Genomic DNA, 26,897 nt, shown 5'->3' with positions numbered 1-26,897 from the left:
ACGGGTGACTTGTCCGTGGGTCTTATTCAATACTGCTACACTGAGAAAACAAAAATAATAAAAATTACTGTGCTAAAATGGCAATCTGGTATACTGTTCGGTCGTCTAGAGACTTTTTACTATTGGAACAATAATTTTTATTGTTTGGAATAGTAATTTTTATCTTAAATACAGTGGTTTTTACTGTTTGTACAATAGAAATTACCATCCAAAATGGTAAAAATTAGGTTGGCCAAAGTAAAAAGTCCCTATTTATAGCACATTCTGTAGCACAGTAATTTTTTTTTTTTTTTTTTTTCTCTCAGTGCACGGGACGAAATGAGACACACACACCCCCTAAACTTGCGAGGGAAAATCATGCGATTCACAATTCCTTCAGTTGAGAAATAAAATGTCCATTCGATAATACAAGACACCGCTTGGCAGAGTAAAAAATTCCTCTCTATGATCGGATTGGCTGGTTAATTTTTGTAAAAGCTCCTGCCACGGCAGAACTCGACTTTTTCTCTCTTCCACGACCGCACTCGGAAAGCGCTCGGAGATCCCATCCTTTTTTCATTTTCCTCGACCAAACGGATCGACCTTAGCGAGTGCGAAATCGTCGCAAGAGATACAACGACCTCCACAATGTCCCCCGGAAAGCGAGCCAAGGCCGTAAAGACACGTGGAATCCTTTCGGGCAGCGTTTGGGTTTTCAGGAGCGCGATAAAAAGTGCCGCTCCGCTGTTAGGCTGAGCCGAACAGAAAGGGTGGGTGCACGCAGCTCTCGGCGAAAGCTCCCAGATACACATCGATCAGACGTTGGTTTGTGGGGGGGGAGGGCGCGGACTTGGCGCAAGTGTAGTGGGTGTCGGAGTCGTGGTGTACACACGGAAAGAAAGTGACGTTGACGAATCCAAGTATGGAATAAATTGTGTACGCTCGCGTGTGCGGTGTAAGCGATGTTGGCACTTTTTGCTGCTCCAAGCTGTTTGGGGTAAGTGGGTTTTTTGCTGACGTATCGTTTTTTTTTTTTTTTTTTTTTTTTTTCATACAGGGAGGGGCCCTTTTAGCCAATTTCAAGGTACTGTCTGTGGATCAAATGCTAGAAGTTTTCCTTAGGTACAGGAAATAGCAATCAGTTTACGATGAAAGTTTTAACCAAAGGTGAATTCTGGGACATGACCAATCATTGTGAAGATTCAAGACTTGAGACTATCGAATTAATTTTATTCCAACACAGGCTCTTATGAAAAATGGTCGAAGCAGAAGCTTTTATTCAACGAGTGCCGAATACCCTTTCTCATTGAAATATTTGTTGTTGTTAATTTTTTGCAAGCAAATAAAATTATTTTCATACCCTCCACTGATAAAAAAAAATATAATCATATCAGTAAGTACCATACAGCAGAAACGTTAAACCACCGCAAACCCCATCCGCAGCCACATGTGCGGTGAAAAAGCTCGTCTCATCTTTCCCGTTGGGCGATTCGCCATTATGTAGAGCTTTCCCTCGAAGAAAAGCTCCTCACGGCTTGTTGCCCGTGCACGCTTCTAATGGAACTCGGGTATAGGCGAGCTCCTCTGCCGTATACACTCGTGCACCTATACTGTGGCAAATTGTCGCGAAGAGACAACACAGCGCACACGTGGTCTCGAAGACGAGGGGGATAGTATATAGGTATGTGTATTGTGTGTGGACTGTATACTGTTGTCGTTGTTATTGCTGTGACACCGTCTGCAGCTTCTTCACCCCCCTCCCCTCGCCCACGTGGTGTTAATAAAATTTTATCTTTCGTGGTGGCTTTCTCTCTTCCTTTTCTTTTTCTTTTTTTTTTTTTGTTTCTTTATGGGAAATATGGACGGCGGAAGTTTATTGCCGGGCCGAATGAGATACGTGAGTTAAATTGTAATAGTTAGTTGGTGATACCTTTTCTTCCGTGCATTTGCATATAGTTTATTTGTTAGTTTACCGGATCGAAAATAGCAGGAGTGTTCGTTTGACGGGAAAAAATTGAAAGCTTGCAAAGCTTGAAATGGAAATTTGTTTCCCAAAGCTACATCGAAGAGATATACATCGCTACCATATTACAACTCACATAATGTTATTGCTTGATCGTGAATTTTAAACATGTTTATTTTATTTGAAATTCATTAATATTATTAATTTGTAATTCTATCTATATTTTTCTTTGTTTGACTATAAACTAACTTTCGTGACCACTAGATCCTCGAATTCTGGACACATACCCCCCACACTCTTACCCTTCATCCCATTGTATACTCGCTGTTCCTTGTACTCGTTTAAGGACAAAAAGCCTTTGGTTTTAATAAATAAACTTAAACTCGGATTCAATTTACTTGGTTCCATGTACGTGATTTGCATAGCTTATAAGTAGAGTATCCATGTTACGTATGCAAAACGTCAGAGTACAGGGTAATGCTTTGGCTTACAATTCGACCATGTTTCGCCAGTACTTTAATCATAGTTTTGCTGTTTGATATTACAGGATTAAACTACGGATCATGACATGGAACTCGGAATAAACGATGAGAAAAAATGTAACAACTTTCCATGAGCCATAAAAAATAATAAAAAATTTCACACCTGCGATTTCTAAGTTACTTACGATGACAAACACACAGCTAAAAATTTTTGTGCATAATTTACTAAATTACACAAGTTATATGTCAAAATTACATTAATTTCGTGTATTTTTTTTTTACTCAGAATAATATTAATAAATACACAAACTTAGAGTACGAAAATAGTTAGCATAGGACCGAATTACACAAGATTTGTATTGTTTTAACCATCAGACATTCGCATCAAACATAACTTACACAAAAGGCGTGTCTTAAAAATAATTTTATCTCCTTGGAATTGAACTGATTTAAAATAGTGCAACGATAAGCCCACCACATAAAGTGTTGAGATGAGCCAACTAGTGATAAATAAACGACGAGCCGTGATTGCGGTGAGCAATAAAAATTTTCCAGAGTCGCACAAAGTGGATTCGATAACGTCGATTCTATACTATTACTGCCCTACGTCACATTCACACAAGTGGACTCGAGCACGCGACGGTTGTTCTTTTTTTTTTTTCTCCATCCCACCTTTTCCCACCTATAAACCACCGTCGTATTTTCCCGAGCCTTTTTTTTTCATTGCCGAGAGAGGCGGCGATAAAGAACGGGATGATGCGAAGAGGGGAGAAAACAACCCGCGGCTGGAAGAAGAGCGAAAAGGGAAAATAAGCGAAAGTTCCATCAAGGGGTGGAGGGTGGCTCTCTGCGGCAAACCAATATATATATATACGCGGGAGACAGTAGTCGGTAGTTCCGATTGGGCGGGGTGTTTCGCGTCGATACACGAACTTCGGGACCAACGGTGTTTGAATACGTAAGGAAGGAGAAGGAGAGAAAAATTATTCCAATGCGAAGAAATCTTGATATTCCGTTTTTTCCTCGGGTCTTCGGGAATTGTGTTTTGCCCTTTTCTTTGGCGCGGGATTGCGATCACGAGGGGACTCCCGGAGGGATTCGCGGTGTGCATGTATACGGACAAAAATGAGAAGTCATTTGTCCGGCGGATGGATACTTTTGTTTGCCGATGTTTGTCACGTCACGCAGCGTGTGTATCGTGGCCGGTGTATATGCGACCCGAGATTACGAACGCGATGAGTTTACGAGACCCTCTGGTAAGCCCCTCGTGATTCTTCTTACAAACTTCCCTCCGAAAATAAAGGAATGGCTCGATACTTTGGTGCGATCTCGTGGACCATAATCGACGTGGGTATCGAGCCTTTGACCATTATCGGTGAAAATCGAAGATAGAAGGTATATACGTACACACAGTGTGGATGAAACGGGTGAGTTGTACGTTATACTATTTTTATACGCAATTATATACAAAAGTGGTCTTTCTAGTCTTCTACACAGGATGTTACTCAACATTGAGTTATTGGACGAACTTTTGGTCAGGTAAATTTTTTTTAGACTGTGAAGGCTATTTTGGTTCGTGGAAGGTCCTTGGAAGTACTATTTATGTACATTATTGCAAATACTTCTGTTTAAACGATTTTTACAATTGATTTTCCTGCAAATGATTGTATTCGATTCAAATTTGTAGCCTTTGCATTTACAGTATGATTAAAGATTACGTATTTTACACCTATATGAATAAACGTATTATGTATTATACGCCTCAAACCACTGGAGGTATACGAAATAGATTGTTCGTCCAAATTTTTCCGTGTCGAGTAGTGCAACTGTTGTTATAAAACAGTGTACTTTTGATTTGCAAATGTGCACAAAAGACACGTACTGAACCGAACCGACTCGAAGAAGCCCGCATCCAATTACGGAGAGGCCGAACTTTCGATACGCAAACGAGAAGGATGAGCGAAAAAAAAAAAAAAAAAAAAAACTTTCATACAGAAAACTCATCGGAAGGAAAGGAGGAAAGAAAAAGGCAACCCCTCCCCCCGGGAGCCGAGCACCAAAGACCGACAAAAGTGGAAAGAAAGACACAGGCGTAGCTCCCATCCCCCGAGCCGTGGCATATACATGTAATAATACGCGTCTTTCCGTGCGCGCTTTTTCTCCAGTACCGAAAACCCAACAACCGCTAAACACGCGGTAGCCTCATTACTATTCGGGAATCGTATCGGCTACACGTCAACTACAGCCACTCCCCACCCCCTGTGTTTCTTACACAAGGGACACACGCGCAGTACATACAGGAGCGAGGGAAGAATGCAAAGCATTTCCGATCGAATTTCCCGGCGTTGGCGCGTGTGTCTGGAAAATTTACGAGTTTCCGGAGGCTCGCCCAGTCACTTTCGGGCGACTACCGCGCGTATATGCAAATATTTGGGAATTGCATACCGCGGATTCTTACGGCCGGGATATTTATGCCCACCTTGGATGACGACCTTATTGGAGCCGGAGAAGCGCTTTTTCCGCTTCTGACGCGGGGGTTTCTTCATTTTTTCTTCCTTTGGAGGAAGTTAAAGTATGGACGATGGAGCACGTGGTCAGGGTCTTCGATTCGTTGATAAATATGTATGGCCGGGGTTATTAATTGTTGCCGGGAGGTTAATTTAATCGTTTCTTCCTTTTTTCTTTGTTTTCGGTGCTTTATGAGGTTTTTCCTGGAAATAATTTATGTTCTCTGGGGTTCACGTGTGCGTGTACACGAGCGAAATTAATCCCCTTTGGTTTTGAGAAAAGTGCGTGTGACCTGAATTTTGGTGGGCTAAATTACCCCGTAAAACCTGAAAGACTAAAGTGTACAGTTCTTTTTGGGATAAATGTGTACAGTAAATCAATTAAATGATACAAGTCGGTGAAGACGATTCGGGGTTCAATGCTGATGGCAATGAAGAGTTAACAACTGTGTTTGAAATAGCTACGTTATCGAATAAGACAGTTTTTACCACTAAATCGCTGGAACTCGACTGGATGGATGGAAAAAAGGAGCTTTCTTTTGTAAAAGCTCTGGCTAAAACGGAGGATTGATTTTCCATTCTAGAGACCAAATTAGGCTATGGTCAAAAAAACATTTACGTCCTCCAAATTTTGTTTTCTTCCATTTCACTTCCAAATAGTGACTCGTTGAAACCATGTTATACGGTTCAACAACAGCAAATTGGTAAAACAATAGCATCGTAATGGCACACATGCCTTGGATCACATTCCCGTTAATAACCAGAGCAGTAGTGAATACTTCAACGACCAAACCACAATAGAAAATATAAAATCTTCAGCAGTTAGTGGTATTTTCGTGACTTGTCAAACAATTTTTCAATTTTTTTACTAAAACGGCCATACTATAAAACAAAACTTACAGTGAAAACTACATGGTAAAACGTCAATGACTTCATCGGCTCGTTTTCCAATAAAAAGTAAATTGTCGTAAACAAAGGAACGACAATCCACGTATCAAATCCAACGATAAGCCCCGCGAGTTTGCGCGACCACGAAAAAAAAGTCGTGATATCCAAGAAAATAGCGCTAGACACCACAGCAGGAAAAACAATGATAACAATGATAATCAGGAGCTGACCATGGATGATATACAGCGCTCCTCCCGCAAAAGAGAGCAACACTCCCAAAGACATCAGAGACGGGGGAGGCTCTCCGGGTATTACTTTTAATTGAATTCCCCCGATGAAATTTCATCTGCGCCTCACGTATACGCCTCTCGCGTGGCATTAAGTCCCCTCCGAAGGAGAGACGACGACGTTTCGCGCCCTCCTCTTAACTTTTCTTTTTCTTTTTTTTTTTTTTTTTTTTTTTCATCTCCTCCGTTCTTCTTTTGCATATTACGTGTGTACACACTGGTGGCACGTACAGCTTATCCAGTTCGGCTTTTCATTTGCGGCTCTCGTTTCTTTTTCGAGCTGTGTGTATAATGTGTGCTTACTCTCTCGGTCCTCTTTTATCATACACACCATGTACACCGGAGTGCGGAGTGCTAAGTGGTTTAAACCCGTGCTTTAGTTTTTTTTTTTTTTTTTTTCCTCTTTTTATTCAGCCACGCTCGCAGGCACCGTGCGTTTGTTCTTATTTTACACTCGATCTGCTCGAATTCCCTCGTATGTGTTATTCGGATTGGATGGCGGAGCTTTTTTGTTTAGCTCTTTCGCGCTTTCTTACTTTGTTGGAGTGGAGCGTTGGTATTGTATACTTGTAGAGACATTGTTTACGGGGGAGAAACGGTTATCGGACGAAAGTTTTGCTGGCGTTTGACGTGTTGGTTTGGTAAGCGGTTTTTTGAGGTAAAAAAACGAGTGGCTAAACTCATGCCTTGCATGTGAGGCAAGCAGAATCTATATTAGGTGCCAGAGAAAAAAGTGTGTTATTGGAATAACAGGATTTTATTTTGATACTATTCCGTTATCACAGCCAACTGAGTTTTAATATCAATAGGTACTCTTTCTTTGAATGTAAAGTAACAATTTTTCATGCTATTTCAAAACGTTTTTCGTTATTTACTTTATTATGAAAATTCTACGGATGAAGTCGGTTAATACAAAAAAGCGTATGATTTAAAAGATCTATAACTTATGTATTAAACATGTTGTCTAAAAAGGTGACTTACAAAAATTATATTTCGAAACGACTTTTGTCGATTAAATTGTTAAGAAGTAATTTAAGTAGTTACACTTTTTGCTCTGACAAAATGATAAGGCACTCCCATACATTGGTAGTGCCTAAATTTTGTTTTATCGATGATACTGCTGAAAAATATTCATTGTCACACCTATTGCATAGAAAAACGCTGTTTCATTAATGATGGATAGCAACGATCATCAACGATACTTTGTAAACGAGTAGTTATACATGCTGCCATCATTTAAATAAGAATTATTCTCTTTTGGAAATTTAGCAAATCACATTGTACAAGTATCGATGGAGGCGTTTTACTTCTTGGGTTACACCTAAATCTCGCCCGTGTGACACTATGTATAAACCATCATCGCCCCGAAAAGAAAAAAAAAAAACTAAAAGTCCCGCAGTAGCCTTCCGCGTAACAAGAGAGAAAAATATGAAACGGCACCTGCAATCTATTATCCTTCCCATCTTTTGCGACCCCCCCCCCCCCGAAATCCCAAGCCACCACACGCGGCGCAACACAATACAACTGCGAGCTTTCGCACCTTCCATTTGCTCCTCCTCTCGCTTTTCCTTTTTCTTTTTACATACATATTGCATACATACGTACACACGCATATATGCATAAATTTTTTTCTTTCTCGTGCTCATTTCCGGTTATTCGCCTCCACCACAGCTGCGGAAACGTTCATATGCGCGCACACCCGCACGCACAGCCTTCGGTGTATACGTATTCGCGTATAGTGGAGGCGAAGATGAGACAAAACCCCTTGCCGTATGTACCATGTACGAGAGACGCTCGTGAATCCGAGAGACGAGAGGAACATTTTATGCGTTGGGGGGTAACGCGCGTGTGACGATAAAGATGTGGGGGGGGAGGGAGGGATGAGAGCCAAGAAGGTGCTATCAACTCCCGTCGTGAGGCGCACATGCGGCTTCCACTTTCTCTCGGGGGCTTTTGGGTGAGGAGGATGGGGCTCGGAGGGAGGCTAGAGAAAGGTGCAGAGAGACAATGACGGAGAGGGAGGCATACGTATATATATATATGGGGAGGAAATGAGAGATGGCAGGTATATATATGTAGAGAGAATCGAGAATGTATTGATTAGCGGGAATTGAGTTACGTGTGCGACGGGTACTTTATATAATGTAAGGGAGAGATGATGCGCAACGGGAATGTACGTGTAGGCACTTGCGATAACCATGTGAGTGTTATTTTCGTATGTTCATCGAATTTCATTATCATGAAATAAAAGTGTCGGCCCATGTGTCAGAACTGGAATTTGAAAATTTAATTTCGATATTTTACAAGCAAAATAATACATTTTCTAATTATATCATAACGATGTTTGACAAGCGAATGATATATATTATGAATATGTGTATTTTTTACGAAGAACAGAATTTCAATGTAAAATAAATCAATGTAGTATTAAAGAAAAAGAAGAAGAAAATTCTTATTTTATTATTTTTTTCTTATAACTGTTTTATCTTACTCACAATTATCTGCAAAAAAATTTGTAAAGAATAAAATATAATGTAAGTATGATATATAGAGAACCCTAGTAAATTATTGCTGAAAAAGCTAGTGGACATTCGATGCTATCGAAAAACATTTTCATTCCAAACCATCATATCAAAAGTTGATTTACCATTTGATATTTAAATATTGAGTTCTATGAATAAATCAATATCAGTTTAAATAAAATTATTGTATCAATAATTTACCAATTGTTTACGGATGAATAATTTAAAACATACATGCATACACACTCTAAGGAAAAAATTAATAGAGAAAAAAACAAAAGAATTGAATGACGCCTTTTTATTTATACGTAGGATCCCACGAACAAATTCAAATTGGTTTAAACAAAATTGCTCTCAACAATACACCAATAGTTTACAGATAAATGATACAAAAAAACACATACAGATACTTGAGTTTCCATTTGTTGCGAAGGGAAAAACAAACACGAAAAGTAATTTATCCATTATGTATGTATATAAGGGTAGCTCAGGTCAATATTTATTAGAATGAAACTACTATAAAAATTATGCCATTAATTTGAGGCAAATAATTTTAAAAATACACACAAACACTTTATCTTCCATGAATTTAGAGATAAAAAAAACATGAAAAGTAAGTTTTATTCGTTTACATATTAGATCCCGTAAACGAATAAGAATGTATTTAAAAAAAGTTAATATGAACAACACGACAATAGTTTACAGATGAATGATTAAAAAAAAAAACCCATAAAAATGCTGTATCCTCCACGACCTTTGAGGGGGTGAAAAAAAAAAAAAAAACACGAAAAGTAGATTAACCCAAGTCGAATGACTCTCCAGCGTGAGTGCGCGCAATCGCACATTCCAATTGTCGTCGATCGTGCGTTAAATCTCTCTTTCCCGCTAATAAATACGATTCACCATCCGCCCTCCTCCCCTTCGCGTGCCCACCCTTGGCTCCCACGTCGCGCCTCTCTCCCTTTCTAAATTCGAGATTGACAAGACGAGGGTGGAAATCCGAGAGTCACGCTCGCGCAGAGCGAAAATCAAATCACAAGCCAGCCGAGTTTACGCCGGAGCCACCCGGCCGAGCTACAATGCCCGCCGACAGGTGTTATGAATGAGTATTTAACCGGAAACCCCTAATTAAATTAATTTCTGCTCGCACCACCAACTTATTCGCTCAAAGTCTACGCTCGCGCAAGCTCTCGGGCATATAATGAAGCTTATTTTCAGTACGGCACAGCTATGACGCCCTTACAACGCACATGTCTGTTCCTCTTATGGTTTATGGACGCGCGTGCACTGCAACGGGAAACAGCTTCAACGTGAAAGGCTTGAATGTTGGTGCTTCGTATACCATTTACCATAATATGTGCAATGTATACATCAGATAACAACACAACGTATACATATATACCAAGTACCACAATATAAGTGTACTTTCCATATCTGTTTTTTTTGATAAATCCACAAATATATTCGTACCCCACACCTCCCATAGGTTATCCTGAAAGTCAGGTACATCCCGTAACTTCTTTCGAAGATGCAAATTAAAAAAGAAAAAACGCCAAGGTTTCTTTTCGTACGAAAATGATGAAAAGTCATTGTCACGCCTGGCGGGTCCTCCGTAATCGTGGCGTATCCGTTAACCTTTGTAATTTTCAATCATCAAAACTAATGGAAAAGAGCTTATTCGGAAGTGGGAGACGGGTATATATACCTTATGGGCTTGAAGCGACAGAGGCCGGGCGGCAAAAAGGGGTTTAAGTGGATTTTGGGGGCTCATTTGGAAAATGGGAAGCGCGGAAGTGTCTCTCGGCGAGCTCTCCCGGTCGTTCGGGGCATTCCAGAAGGTACACGGTAACTCCCCCCTCCCCCACCCTTTATTCTTCCTCGCTTTGCCGCTTCTCCGACTTCGATGCTGATCCCGGGGAGAAATGCAGGCGTGTCTTGTTTTAATTAACGCTTTTGGAAACCAACTCCGACCCCGAAACTCTCGGGTGGAGAAAGTGAGGGCGCGGAGGTTGAGGAAACGGTATTGTACCGGTTGAGGGAATTTCCCTTTGTACGACTCTCGGGATAAACAAGAGGATCTGAAGGAAGGAGGAGGGACCGGGGCGGTCGGATCCCCTGTGGGTTTAATTTAAAAATAATAACCGTAAGTCTCGAGCTGCTGATACCCATCAGCGTGTGCATTTCGTGTCGGGGCCGAAACTGCCTTTGCATAATTAATCCGCTTACTTAGGAGGCACTGGAGGCTTCTATTTTAAGGGATGAAAAAAAAAAAAAAAAAAAAAAAAAAAAACAAAGGAAATTGTTGATGCATGAACAGTTTTATTGCACCGACGCGTCGGTTTCATTGGTCTCTGTTGGGAGCTCAAGCGTGTATAACCGCTTCAAAGGGGCATTCAGTGTATATAGGCAACTGGTGGAACGAATTCTTTGGTGTTACCGTACAGTAATTTAAAGAGCTTGTTTTTGGACCACCAATTTCAAACCTCGGTGATCGATGTATTTTCATATTTTATTACCAAATGGAACCAAAGGCTTTGGTGGTTTCGTATTTGGTTCGTTTGATGATTTCCTGTCCTCATCAGGAATTAAAATATTTTTAGATTTTTTTTCTCGGGCTCTTTTTGTACAAGAAGCATCAAGGCTACCAAAGCACTGAATCTCCAATTTTGAAGACAAACACAATAGATTTTCTCAGGTAATGTTTGGACCTGGCAGGTGTTTTCTTTCCATAAAAAAAAAACCAACATCTGGCCCAATCTGTCAATAAAATTTCTCGATATGTGACCAAATTACAAGGTCTTACTTTATCAAATACATTATTGATAGCCCTAAAAACTGTATAAAAAAAAACTAAAAATGTAACATAGTTTTATTTATTATACGCACTCACTTAGCATTGACTTATGTTGCAATAGCTACCATGGAAACATTTAATTATGGGACACTGACAAGCTAATATTTATGTATAACTATCCATTACAGGTTAGTTTTTCAATTTTCTAATTTCCCAATGCAATACGATTGACTGAGTTATATTTTATCTACTGGAATTTATGGTGGTCGTTTTTAGAACATGTGTGTTTTTTTTTACTTACTTTTCATCCATCACTCTGGGATCACTTCATATTTGATGTTACTCCTTCACTGCCTAAATGTGTACATTACATTTTGGATTGGAATGATCATACAACTACTGGCCAAATAATGCTTAGGGGTACATTCGGTATAATTGGTACTACACCACGGATACATATAAACAAATAATATTTATTTAAAATAAATAATAATCCGCTTTAAATTTTACAGAAATATGTTCTATTGTATCTTTACTATACTTTTCAAATGATGCACTACACTATCAAAATTTTTTTTCTATTTCTGGTACTTTGTTTTTAAGAAAGACAAAACATACGTTGTGCTGATAGTTTTTGAAATAACAAATGCATCGTTTGAACAAAAATATGAATACTATAAAGTAAGAACTAGGTGATAAATGACTTTTTTTGTATGACGATATCGTTACATGTATGTATGTGTCTCTACTATATCGAAAAAGTATTTTTTCGATTTACTTATATATAAACAATAAATTGATATCAAATCAATAAACGTGCATTACATTTGTTTATATACCAACGTCTATTCGAACCTATAAAATTACGTGAATATTTATTAATAACTTACTTCCATTGTTGTCCTATTTTGGTTGAAACACAAATACTTTCATTATTTTTGTACCCTAAATCTATTATTTTCCCACAGATATGTAAGAAATAAATTTTAACGTATCCATTAGGAGACTGTAAAGCAAAAAGAAAAGAAAAAATCTAAAGTATACCGTGGTGTTGATTTTTTTAAAATCCACGTCAAAATAACCAAGGGCCTGATAGTTTAATCGTCACTTTCTTTAATGGCAACATTAGCAATGCGTTTCGTGGATGTAATCATAAGCTGGTCACACTTGACTGCTTGATTTCAAAGATTCCGATCTGCCAATGAGTCCCGTATACACAAAATTTAAATATTACCTCACAGAACCCATCTTCATCACCCGCATTTTTCTAGTATCAGAATCAAATTTTACGTAGGTCTAGAGACACTTTTCAACTCGGAAGCTTACAGAAGAGCCCATTTCAAGATAAACCAAAAACCCACCAGCCAGTCTTGACTTTGAATTTTCCAAAATCCAACTCCCCATCGTTTAGCACCATCACCTGCAACCGATACCATCAATTCCACTCGAGACGGGCATCTCGGTACCTGCCATAACCGTACCCATCACAAAATTCCAACGCGTTACGGCAATATAGACGCTTCATCACCTCCTTGCCTCGACAACAAAGCGTATGTATATAACCCATAACGCGCCTAAAATCGCGAATGTCGTCTAATGCAAGCTAGGGGTGTATGCAGACGGAGCGTCGAGTCGGTAGCTCGCAAACACCCGCACAAAAGAGAGGAGTCACCGTCGGGGGGGTTTCCCCGGGAAACCGGCAAATTTGCATACAGAGCATCTGTCACCAGCCCCTTAGCCTCCCCCCCGGTCCGTAGGTACGCCGCGACGGCGGGCGTATGTTGGGCGTCGCGCGAGAGGATATCTCTGGATCTACCCCATAGCCGTTGCACCACCCACCTTTCCTCCCTTGGATAATAGCGCGGGTCCTTGGGTATACAGGTTGAAGCGGGGCGATCGAGGGCTTCTCGAGCGAGATTTTATCCTCGTTCCGTCTCTCTTTATTTTTTCCCAGAAGAAGGTGAGCGGGTTAGCCCCTCACCCCTCGGAGGAGAGAGTTGCCCTCCCCCGTTCGATTTTACGCGCGGTGATTTCCTCCGCGACTCTCCTTTTCGTTGTTGTCTTGGAGGGACTCTTTATTTTCTCTTGGCGCGCTTGTTTCGAGTGGGTCGTTGGGGACTGCGGTGCTCGGGTTTCCCGGGGAAAGTGCTTCTCTTTGCTCCCGACGCCTATAGGATACACTTTCTTTTCTTGGGACGATAAGGGTACCACTTTCGCGCTCGATCGGCTTGGAAAAGTGAGCCTCGATTTCCAAAGAGGCGCGCGGGATGAATTCATTATTCGCCCTGTGCAAGGAGTACGAGTTATGGCTACGCCCCGTGAGTACTTTGCTGGTGGTGGCTTCAACGGGGAGACTTTTTTTCGATCTTTTTTTTTTTTTTTTTTTTTTTTTAACAGGAAGGGAAAAATATTTCTATTGTCGAGTCGAATCTTCCTCCAGGGAGCACGTGTCCGAATCTCAAGTCTCGTAGTTGTTGTCTCAGGTGAAATCAAACCTGCGCAATTAAGATGTTATCGTTGGATCCCGTGATTTTTGTGTTTACCAATCGGTAACTGGAGATATCGATTGACGATGAAGCTTTAAATCAGTGCAAAAAAAAAAAAAACTTTTTTATACGAGAACGTGGTGTTTCAATCGAACGTTATTAGGGTTTCTTTTATCTACTGAGACACCCATGTACAACAAATGGTGTTTTTATTTCGCAAAGGTTATGTAATTAATCCCGACATGAAACTTTACTTTTACATTTTGAAGAAAAATTACAATGTAAGAGACTTTGTTGAAACCCTAGTATGGTTAGCTACTGGACATTACGAATCGATGTGCTGAATGATATCCTATGTGGCACGTCAAAAATGCCCTACTAACCTCTGTCACTTTTCTCTTTGTAATATGAATTTTAGTAATAAACAGAGATACTTACAACTATTTTTTATACGAAAATAGTAATATACTGCTACGTGATACAACATAGAGACTTAAATTTAACCTAACGTCAACAATAGAAATGGGAAAAACGTAAAAACAAATCAATTTAATTGTTTCAACGATCAAGTTAATTTTTCTCTGTATCACCTGTCATAGATTGTGCTTCATATTTTCTATATTTTGTATTGATTATATCTGTTGCTGATCGACGTATGCTAAATGTGAAGTTTATTAGTAAATGTTTATCAAACTTTTTTAATCTTACATGTTCTATGATTTGTGTATAACGAACTTTTAACAATGTTGCATTAAAAAAAAAAAAATACCATAAAACTGAGCTAAAGATCGTTTATCGTTAACTTGTTGATAAGAAGAAATCGTACAAATGTGTGAAAATTCTAAACTCACCACAATAATCCATCAATTGACAAGATAACACTTTTAAAATACTTGCACACTCACCTGAAACAAAAAAATAACAAAAATTATTACTTTAGTAACCCAGCTATTTCTATACTATTCATTAATTACAGAAGATGGTAATACTCTAAAATATTTAATACAATTTATCAATGAGCAATAATATTTAGATGGCACAGCTAATACATGTATAACACAAACATGCAAAATGTCAAAGCAACCAAGGAACTACACCGAGTCTCTGATTACTGGGCCCAAAAACATCAAAAATCAGCACACGAGCAAAAATTTACGCTCAAACTATAGGCAAGGTGTAAACAACGTTAAGCCTTAAAAAAAAAAAAAAAGGTTGTACCCCCATGGCTGGGGAACGCTCTCGTTTACAAGGTAATAAAAAAAGCCATGCAAATGGCGCGGAGCAATGCAAATCTCGTGGAAAATGAGCACACCGGGTGGCAAGCCGAACCCTTGACGAGAGTATACTCTTTTCGTCGTAGCTGCCGCGAAAGTTGGCCATAATAAATATTCAAAGGTAAGGACACCGAGGGAACGGAAAGAAAGGGATATTCCCTCGTGGGATTTTTTTTTTCTACCCTCCCCTTTTTTGGCGTCCAAGTAAAAAAGCCACACCGCCATGGGACGGAGAAATATACATTCGGCGAATCCCCGCGAGTCGGGAAATGAAAAACGCGGGAGTAGGAGAGACTGTATATAGACGAGGCACAACGAAAGGCCCCGGGTGGAAAGCGATAAAGCCGAGGGAACAGAAAGACACCGTAAGCGAGATAAGAAGGGGGCGGAAAAATTCGAGGGGTCGGGGGGTGCCATTAATTTCCACCCCCTACCCCCACGCTACACTCCGCGCCTTGTTCTTCTTTTTTGGGGCTCGACAGGGGGACTTACGGTCTTAATCCCCCCCCCCCGGCTGAGGAACGGCCACCGGAGAAGTTTCTCCGTCTCCTCCGTAATATACACGTGCCCGTCCCCGAAATCATAAGCACCTGCAGCGCTGTGATTTCTGCGGAGCGAACCAGATGCTCTCCTCCCCCCCAAAAAAAAGAGGATTTGATGAGCGATAATGACAGCACTAGTGGCGTCGAGGGTGGGCTGGGTGTATATATATATATATACAAGCGTCCCTTTTCGGATTACGTCTTCCGACGGCTTTGTCGCGACGGAAACGTGTTGTTTCGCGGGTATGGCTCGCAAGCGATTTGTGGGATCGGATTTGATTCGGCCTTATCTGCCCGGCGCTGTTTGTTCGCCCCGTGTCTGCACGGACGCACGAGGAAAGTACATATATATACATATCCATACCGATAATCGATCATGCCAATTGGATTTAAGTGCTTCGGCGTTATCAATTGCGCGTAAGGAATAAATCACGTTTATCAGTGACATAGAATCTGGACGAGAGCTTTTGATCGATAAATTGCGACGGCGAGCGCCAACTTGACCCAACGCGATAGGCCGGGGGTATATATGGTATGGGCAGAAAATGGTACGATTGGTTGGCCAAATTGTTCGCCAACGTCTCAATCGAAGGAAAAGCCCGCCATTTGACTCTCCGCGTGTACCAATGTACCCCTACGAACAAAAAAAAAAAAAAAAAAGACTAGTTTCTTCGGAAAGCAGCTCGATGAAAACTAAGAGGAGGGAAGAATGCGCGTATATACGTATACATCCAACATCGAGTTTCCTTGGGAGGGCTTTCCGAGCACGAAGCGGCTCTTATTGAAATTCAGAGCGAGTCTCGCTTTCCATTTCCATCCGCGCGAGGGAGGAAGGGGGCGGCTTTTTTTTCCTTCTTCGATCCGCAACATAGAGAGAGCACTGCAATTCGGTCCTTTCCCTTTCCGCGGGGGCCGATTCTCGCGCGCGGCCGACCTTTTGTTTCCCTTTGTGTCTCGCGCGGGACACCCCCCACCCCCACCCACGTATACACGGGCTGCAATGAAAAATCACTGAGTTTCCTTTGGAATGAAAAATGAGAAGCCCAGCCGTATTAAGAAGTCCATCGACGTCCCTCTCTCTCCTCCTCTTTGTGCTAAGCCTGCCAGTCGGGGCAGACGCGGGGCTGGGATTGCCGCTTCTTTGTATCGCATTGTGGGAGATTGCGCGTGGGGGGGGAGAAATCGAGACACTTTTGAGCATCACCGGGACTTTGATCGAGTGGCCATTGGGATCCACCGATGAAATCAATTTTTTAAGGAAATCCGTTGATTGATCGCTCGCGGTTTATTTTGCACTTATTTTTTTCACGAAATATTTTTTGGGGAGATAAGGAGGAGGACCGATTATTGTTTCCAATCTTTTTTTTCTACACGTCAAAGTGTAAATGAACTTTTTTATTAGCATTTTGATGGTTTCATAGAATCGCCGTGTTTTTTCTACGCAGGGTATATATGATCGATCAAAGATGCGGTCTGATCGATAAGAAAGAGGAAATGCAGGCCGTCGTTTGCTATCTTTGGTACGAATTTTTCGATGCTATCGGCTGGACGTGATAAAACGTTGCGTATAAGATACCCGACATTGTTTAAAATCGTACTCTTCAAGAGGTACGCGGTGCAACGTCAGATCGCAGCGTGAAATATTCGCGTGCGGGTTTGTGGATGTCGAGCAAGTAGAGAGTTGAGAAAAACATAAAGATCAACATGAACTGCCAAGTACGGTGTTTTTTGGCGATAACTATTTTCATTGCTACCGGTGTCTCGTGTTTGCAATCCGAGGTTCCTTTTGCAAAAACACCACTGGGACAAATCAACGGATTCTACAAGTCGTCCGCTCGAGGACGTCGATACGCTGCTTTCGAAAGTGTCCCTTATGCTCTGCCACCAACGGGGGAGCTTCGATTTCAGGTGAGCCCAGAAAATAGTTATCTTATCGCTGTATTAAGGACGTGAAAGTAATCAATTTTTTTGTTACTTTTAGCCCCCAGTGTCGATATCCAAATATCCTGAGGTCATCAACGCAACCGAACCACCAGTTTACTGTGTACAATACCACACGATAGACAATTTGGTAAAAGGCAAAGAGGACTGCTTGTATCTGAACATCTACGTGCCCAATGTGAACAGTCCAGGACTGCTCCCTGTGATTTTTTGGATACACGGGGGTGGTTTCCAATACGGCACTTCAACAAAATACGGACCCAAGTATCTGATGGACAAAGACTTGATTCTGGTCACCATAAACTATCGCCTCGGGCCGTTTGGATTCCTCAGTACTGGGGACAACGTGGTGTCGGGCAACATGGGCCTCAAGGATCAGTCCATGGCTCTGAGATGGGTCTCGGACAATATCCGCTACTTCAACGGAGATCGGAATAGAATTACCCTCATGGGAGTCAGTGCTGGAGGTGCCAGTGTCCACTACCATTATCTGTCACCGATGAGTGCAGGTCTGTTTCGCCATGGAATATCCTTCAGCGGCACGGCTTTGGGGAGATGGGCTTACAATCACGACACGTCCGAAACAGCCAGGACTTTGGCAAGGGCACTAAATTGCCCGACCGACGACTCGCGAGATATGGTGCGGTGTTTGAAAACAATCAGCGCCACCGACATGGCTAAGACTGTGCAACGTTTATTGGTACGTCAAATGTGGATGCAATTCTAGGGGATTTGATTACTAATTCGTCCCATTTTCGTCTAGTCCAAACTGTACTTTTCGTACGCCATGTTTCCACCGGTGGCTGAAAAGATCGACAGAGATTATTTCATTAACGATTCACCAACGAATATCATCCAAAAGGGCAAATCGAACGACGTGCCATGGATCACGGGAGTCGTTAGCGAGGAAGGACTTTACATAACAGGAGGTTGGTATTTTCACGTGGAATTAAGTATTTTTTACCACTTGCCATTAAAATTCGTTTCTTCGATTTGCAGGTTTTGCTTTGAAAGACAATCTGATGGCGTATACCGACGCCCATTGGGAGAGCGTAGCTCCAATTATGCTGCATTATCCGAACACGATACCCAAAAGTAAGCACAGCCAACTCGTAAATTTAGCCAAGCGACATTATTTCGGCGACAGACCAATAACCACGGACCGAAAGGCCATCAAAGACTTGACTCACTTGGCTGGGGATGATCAGATAACGACCGGTTCGATCAGAGCAGCAAAATTCCAAGCAAAAGCGCACGAGAGCCCAGTTTGGTTTTACCACTACACTTACAGAGCCGCGCACAGTACGAGTGATTACTTCTCCAATTCGACTGAGAATTTGGGTGAGTTTGTACACACGTTGGAAACCTCATGATTTTACAATCATGTCGTTGTATCGTCAATTTTAGGTGTAAGCCACGACGATGACGTTTATTTGGTGCTCGAAAATGACTTTATGGACCCTACCACTACGCCAAGCGACAGACTAATGTTAAAATACATGCTCAATCACTGGGAATCGGTCGCTCGAACTGGGTAAGCGAATTCAACTCTGCGAGTGATTTTTGGTCCGTTGCATTTGGAATTTTGAATTTTTCCAGGGAACCAAATTTAGAAACTGAGTGGCCGAGATTGGATCCTTCCAAAAACTTTAGTTACATGCACATATCTGGACCAGGAAACTTCACGATGGAAACAAACGATAACTTGGGAGAAATAAAGTTTTGGGAAAGCATAGGCCTGTAGTACAAGCAAACATGTACAAAAAAAGAAACAATTCCATCCTTCTTATATTTAAACTTAGGAATACAAAATGTCCCTATTAATATTTAAACGTAAGAAACGTAGTTTATGATGCCGGTCGTCATAACAAATAGTAGTAATAAAAAAGCCTGACGTGTGAAATTTAAATCTCGAAGACGAATGGGGCAATTTAAAATAAAACTTGAGCCATTAAAGTCATTTGAAAAGTTTTTCTTTCGGCTCTGCGCCCTTTACCGAGGCCTCGTCGAAGGCAGAAGAAATAACGGGGGGGCCGCCTCTAAATTAGGAGTTATCCAAGACTACCAGGAAAAGGACGGCCCTTTCGTTGATTTGCGCTCGTTTCGCTGAGTAAATATCGTAAATCATTCGGAAGTGCGGGCACGGAACAACTTGTGAGATTTACGCTGGAGTGGCACTTAACGTTTTATGTCATCAAACCATGTAAAATATATAAATAAACTCAAAAAAAATTTTGTACAAGAACCATGTCACTCTTTAAATTTTTCAATAATATTTAATAATGTAAATATAGCACTGAAATTAATCATAAATAAATCATACTACAATCAACTCTCAATTTGGTTTTTCCTCTAAATTGCTCATTAAAATTTTCCAGACTCGATTAATTCACCTTCTGCTTAACTGTTATGAATCTGATTCATTTTCAAAGTCAAGATATTTGGATGCACTTGTTTTGCGTTTAATTAGTTTTATAAATGAATGAATTTCCGATGAGTCAAACCAATTACTATACATATAAATAAATCAATGACAGTAAGCGTGCTAGTAATACAAAAATCGTCAAATCAGTTTTACAAAGAACTCTTTTGAACTAAAAATGAAAGTGCAAAAAATAATACAAGTTGATTGGTTGCTGAATAAAAAAAATCACTTGCAAGTTATTTAATTTATAAGCAATTATATTACGTTGGTATTAAGGATCAAAAAAAAAAATCATATGAATTTGCTACGTATAAAGCCATCTTATCTTGGCGAGATAGCATATCTGACACGTTGTCTGAGAGCACGGACAAAGAATAACGCACAAAAAAAATCCCCGCATGACTCTCCGAGCGCACATGCGATGCTGCACTTGAAATCATACCATCAGATAAGAGAACTTGATGCAACTGAAAAACGACACTGTCAAGAAATGCCAGCTTACAGGGATTAGTTGGTATCTTGTAGCTCTTGTAGCTGCGTGTGTGTTGCCTCTCGAGGCGAGTCCGTAGATTAAAATATTGTTGCTTGAAAGAGACACAAGTGAAATTATTGAAATGAAAGAATGCATAATCTACCTCCGTATAGTTTCTATGGTCTTTTTTGTATAAATTATAAAAATTTGCGTTCTGTAATTCGTCAATGTTACTTTTTTATTTACAAAATAATCTTTTGTATTTTGCACGACACCTTCTTGACACAATACAATTTAACGGTAATGTTCCCTCAATCATACACAGGAAACTTCATCGGAAACTTAATTGTTTCTTTCAGTCACATCTTTTTTTTTTCGTCATCTACAAACTGACTCGTTTCGCAACGCCAAAGCACACAAATTATGCAAATTTATCCTTGAGAGTCCAAATTCAACATATATTTGTGATAGTTCATAAAAACACGTCACCTTCAGCGCGTCGGATGACCCTTACGTACAGATATACGTGCTCTTGGCTGTAATCGAAAAGCACCCATGTAGCATTGACTTGAGAAAATATTCGCCAAGGGACAGCCGTAACACGTGTTGCACGTAGACAATACTCCACGATGTAGTACTACACCACATCACGGGACTACACACGGAACGCATGTAAGTATTACAAATGAAAAAAGAGTCCCTTTGTCGTCGCCGTCTGTAAGCAAAGGGTTTTTGATGCCAAAGTTATCACTTGGACCTCCGTCTTATGAAACGTACACGGTCTTTCGGCTTTTTTTAAAAGAGTGCCGGGCTGAATATTGTTTTATGGTTGGTGTTCTTTCCAGGTGATGTGTACCTATATTTTTTTGGCTTGTAGTATGGATTCTCGATCACTGGTGGTCCGTTGAATGCGACAACGAAATTTTACACTCGTTGTTAAGTCGAGGGGAAGGGTGAGGAGTTCAAGAGAGTGGAAGATCCTTCTGCGATTACGAACTACATTGACTCATTTATGTAAAACAAAGGTTGTTGGCTAATCCAATGGTTTTATTTGACTGTGGAATAATTTTGACAAATCGATGGCTAGGTTCCTCCAATGAAAAAGAAGGCCATGAAAATTGTATTACTGCTTACTACAAATCGTATCAAAATGATCATATCACTTGAATCTCATCATAAAACAACTGCATAGCTTATGTACATGCGCACATTGATAATTTTGGAAAACGAAACTCAAGGATTATAGCATAATAGAAGTAAAATTATGTGAAACCACCGATGGACATTTTCTATAGCGATCTACGGGTAGGTTGCACATAATGGAATGCGAATAATTAGTGATGGTGGTGTACTGAGGCAAATAAGACATAATCATATAGAGGGGCCCAAGAGCTTTGGTAGTAGTCTATGATTAGAGCAACAAGGGAAATGGGTACGTCGATCGTGTCACCGCCTCAATATATTATGGGCAGATTTCCTTACCAGTGCATTAGCGTAACCAGTTATTCGGCTTGACTTTCTAAATTCTTTCTTGTTTATTGTGTTGACTGGATAAAAAACTATTGTAAAATTTTAGGATAACTAATAAAATTACTTTTCAACAGCTCGGAATCAAAATCGAAATACATGAGCCTTCAATATTCACTTACTTAACACGTCTAGCGTAGAATAACGTGTCAAAAATCTTACATCTTCGATCGTAATAAAAGACTTATCTTGTATTTGCAAATTCGATTTATTCACATACGTGCACCTATTAAGTATTTAATATTTATTTTCTACGTGATTGTAACTGTGGCTCCATTTGTCACGGTAACATGTATTCCTATGAGAATATAAATAAATTTTGCCGATTTTTGTCGACGGCCGCTTCACTTATTTTGCTCCATAAGACTTAACACAGAAAATTATTAATAATAACGGTAGTACCGTAGAATCACATAGTGAATGGTATATCATCGATTGTACTTTAAGTATGCTGTAAGGAGCTGACGTAAGAAAGTAATTAACTTCTCATTATTGTACAATGAAAAAGTTTATTTCATTTACATTGTTAGGTTACACAAGTATCTTTAAAATCTCTTGTGTTGGATATCTAAAAATTTATTTGTGTAAAACATTAAAAGAATTTGTTAACAAAATATTGGAAATCGTGCGGGGAGTAAAAGTAATACAAGGGAACTAAAAATCTGGTCATTTTGTACTTTATTTGGTGCTACACGATACAAACATTTCAATTGATTAGAAAGTATTGACTGCTATAAAGACAACATTGTTTTAGAATCTCGTAACTTAGTTTATATTCTCAACAGACAGAAAAACACTAAACTAATCCAATAGTGATTTACGACACTAAATATAGGCTGCCAAAAGCAAGACAAGTTCAATGATAATCCTAATTGGTATAGGTTAAAGTACGTTACAATGGATTGTTTTATAATAAAAAAAGAGACGTGCTACGGAGTTAGAAAAACATGTTAATGATTAAATAGTCAATACAATTTAGAAAATAAAAAACTACTTATCAAAACACAACTAATTGATGTAATATTATTACATTTACAAGTACGAACGAGTTAAATATGGCTTACTCCATATTCAAGGATTTTCTTGTATCTGAGCAGTCCATTTTTTCATCTGAATACTGTTATGCAGTTTAACTATTTTGCGGACTATAATCACGTATGATATTATCACACTTAGTATCTAAAAATACGTGTAATACAATACAATATTGATTAAATTATTTTATATTCTGTGATGAGACTTTAAAAACTAAATACTAAAACTTACTGACACAAATAATGACTCGCTTATAGAAAACAATTCCAAAGCTTCAAATCTAATACCTGCACTTTTGCAATGATACGAAAATAGTAAGAGCTAAAAATAGATAATAAAATGTTTTAATTATTTTTCAATTGAACTGATTATTTTAGTATTGATACCTGATACGCTATATTTTTATTCTTTGTACTATCGTTGGATAGTAAACAATTAATCAATGTACGGTTAATCGTTTCATTCTGTGGAATCGAATAAAAATGGTTACAAATTATCAGCAATAAATAGAAATATTTTAAACAACAAATATATTACCTGTTCCATTGTTGAGGTAGTAAAGTTAGTTAATACAAAAACCATCATAACAGCATCCAACAGATAAATTATACATTGTGTTAATACAACATGTTTATTTATTTTTAAATTTGTATTATCAGTTAACGCAGTTAACATAGTTAATACACTGTAGCAATTACGCACAATTACAACAAAATATACCAAAATGCACATAAAAATTGGTAAAGAGTATAACTCGGACATATTTTTTGATGATTCGATCAATGACATGTAAATTTTTTGCAATTTCGCTATAGTAAGTAATTTTTTCCGTTCACTGGCACAATTAAGTAATTCAATACTTGATAATTTTGAGCTAGTAGATATTCCAAAGTTAATTTTTATGTTATGACAAATCAATTTATGTAAAATTCGAATTAAAATAGTAAATGATACGTATTGCAGCGTGGTCATGTCAATTATGATATTATGAATAAAATATAGAACCAACTTAGAGGAATAGTAGGAATTCCATCTATAAACTATCCAACTCACTCGTAGAATACACTTTACAGTCATTAACCAAAACAACTGTTTGTATTGTAATGACCATTTACCAAAACTTTTATTTCTTTTCAATGTTCCCACTAATTCTTTTATTAAATTAAATTTCGTAAATATAATTATCGCAGTTCTTTGTTCGACAATTGATAAAATTATAATTATATCGCAAGCCGCATAAATAATTGTATCCCTAGTAAGAGTAACAATAAACATTGAGTATAAAAATTCATTACTGCCAATCTCTAAAAAATAATAAATAAACATTTCTCGTAGATCAAAGTATTGAAATGCAATTAACGTTATTAGTAAACAAATATTATATGCTATCCCAGAGTAGGAGTAATTGAACGACCACCGTTTAAAACTGTTATTTTCTATCAGGATCTCGTTAAAATTCATAGTTGGAGTCCCAAAAATTCGATTACAAAAGTAAAATGATTTTATGAGTGTAAGCTTAAACTTTTTTGCTTTCAATATTGATACCAATTGACGAAGCATCATTGGAAGTATTCAACTAAAAACGGTAGGAGTCAACGTTGCTTTAGCAGTTAATTTAATGCAAAAAAGTCTTTTTTACACATCTAATTTTATGATTAAACAAACAATTAATACGTTTACTAGATCTAAACTTGATAAACTACGTACGATGTCAATGTAAAGTCCTAAGCTGACTGACTCTGGTAAAGTATCCCGAAAGGAACAGAAGCCTAAAAAAAACAAAAAAATCGATGTCTTCTTAATTCCTTTTTCGTTTATAAATGTGCATCGATTCATGACTTCGTTGCCTACTGTAATGTCAAGGTGCAAGATATGGTCGTCATCTACATTTAGGTTCTACAAGTAAGACATAAAAGTAGAAATTTACTGAAACTATGAAACTTCTGATTGATTGGCACTTTCGTAAATTGTCTACTAAATTATGAAGTTGAGCTGTACTATGCTGTATGCTAGAATAATTAGAGTATATTTGTAGACACAGAAATGTTGATTGCTTTTGTTATATGTCGATGACATGAACAAAAAATATCACACCTTTACATGTTGACAAAAAGTATTTCGATATGCGACAGCATTTTTTTAATCAAAAATAAGAGGGAAGGCTGACGTATCCCTGCAAGAATTTAAAAAAATTTTGTCGACGACGGCTGTTTTAACTAATTTGCTATATAACATTTAACGCAGAAAATCATTAATAATTTGGGCAGCACCTTAGAAGCATATAGCGGATACTTAGTATCATCGATTATACTACATTAACTATAAGGAGCTTATATAAGAAAGTAACTAACTTCTCATTATGGTACAATGAAAAAATTTATTTCATTTACATTGATAGGTGTAATTATGATGTGTTACACAAGTATCTTTAAAATCTTTTGTGTTGGATATCCAAAAATTTGTTGATGTAATACATTATAAGAGTTTATTTACAACGTATTGAAAATTGTAAGGGGAGTAAAAATAATACACGGTAACAAATTACTAGTCACATTTACTTTATTTAGTGCTACACGATACAATCATTTCAATTGATAAGAAAGTATTGACTGCTATAAAGACAACATTGTTTTGGAATCTCGTAACTTAGTTTATATTCTCAACATGCAAAAGTACTCTAAACTAATCCATTAGTGTTTTACGACACAAGATAGATGTTGTCAAAAGCAAGATAACGATTGTCTCAAATTAAATGTCTAATCTAAAAAAAAACAATAACTTAGACAAGAGCTTTTTATTCGAAATGTTAATGTTTCAAGCTGAGATTACGGAGTTATGAATCACATGACATTTGCAGATTATAAAAAACAAACAGTTGATAAATAACCCTTCAACTATTTCTTGTTTTTACAAAATACATTTAAAATTACCATTTCTTTAAACTCCGTATGGTTAGTAAATACTGTTAATGACTGCACGATGAACAACTTATTGGTGTAATATTACTATATTTTCAAGTACGAATGAGTTAACTATGGCTTACTCCATTTTTAAGGATTTTTTTTTTAGCTGAGCAGTCCATTTTTTAATCTGAATATTGTTACGCAATTTAACTATTTTGCGGACTATGACCACATATGATATGATCACACTTATCATCTAAAAATAAGTGTAATATTTTTTAAATTAAACTATTGTTTAAATTATTTTTTATTTAGTGGTGGAATTTTAGGACAATTTAAAATAAAACTTACTGACACGAATAATGATTCACTTATAGAAAACAATTCCAAAGCATGGAATCTAATACCTGCACGTTTGCAATGATACGAAAATAAAAGCAACTAAAAATAGAAAATAAAATAATATAATTGTTTGTCATTTGAAATGATTATTTTTGTATTTATACCTGATACGGCATACTTGTTTCCTTCATACTATCATTGTACATTAAACAATTGATCAGTGTACGGTGAAAAGCTTCATTCTACGAAATCATATATGATTCCATGAATAAGTTTATATATATTTTTAGCAATTAAGAGAAATATTCTAAATTATAAACATATTACCTGTTTAATTGTTGAGCCAGTAGACTTTGCTAATACAAAAACCATCATTACAGCATCCAAAAGAGACATAATTAATTGTGATGTGGTAATAAACTCATCTATTGATGTAATTGTATTAACAGCGAACATATTTAGTACATAGTAGAAATTACGCAGAGTCACAATAAAATATACCATAACGCACAAGAAAATTGGTAAAGA

The 26,897-nt window shown here is 38.4% G+C and overlaps 2 protein-coding genes across 2 annotated transcripts in view; one reads left to right on the top strand and one right to left on the bottom strand.

Annotated features, from left to right (window-relative positions):
- LOC106636435 (uncharacterized) overlaps positions 1-26,897 on the bottom strand; it is a 250,834-nt gene that overhangs the window by 153,337 nt on the left and 70,600 nt on the right. The window lies entirely within an intron of this gene.
- Positions 17,339-19,997, top strand: LOC106636448 (carboxylic ester hydrolase-like). Its single transcript, XM_014348842.2, has 6 exons — positions 17,339-17,632; positions 17,706-18,365; positions 18,429-18,594; positions 18,665-19,006; positions 19,073-19,199; positions 19,265-19,997. Exons 1-6 carry the CDS (start codon positions 17,429-17,431, stop codon positions 19,407-19,409), a joined length of 1,644 nt encoding a protein of 547 aa, XP_014204328.2. The 5' UTR covers positions 17,339-17,428; the 3' UTR covers positions 19,410-19,997.

This window comes from Copidosoma floridanum, unplaced genomic scaffold, assembly GCF_036245765.1.
Source record: "Copidosoma floridanum isolate Cflo_tuat_1 unplaced genomic scaffold, Cflo_Japanese_pri ptg000007l, whole genome shotgun sequence".
Lineage (NCBI taxonomy): Eukaryota > Metazoa > Arthropoda > Insecta > Hymenoptera > Encyrtidae > Copidosoma > Copidosoma floridanum.
This window is presented reverse-complemented; position numbering and strand designations above follow the sequence as displayed.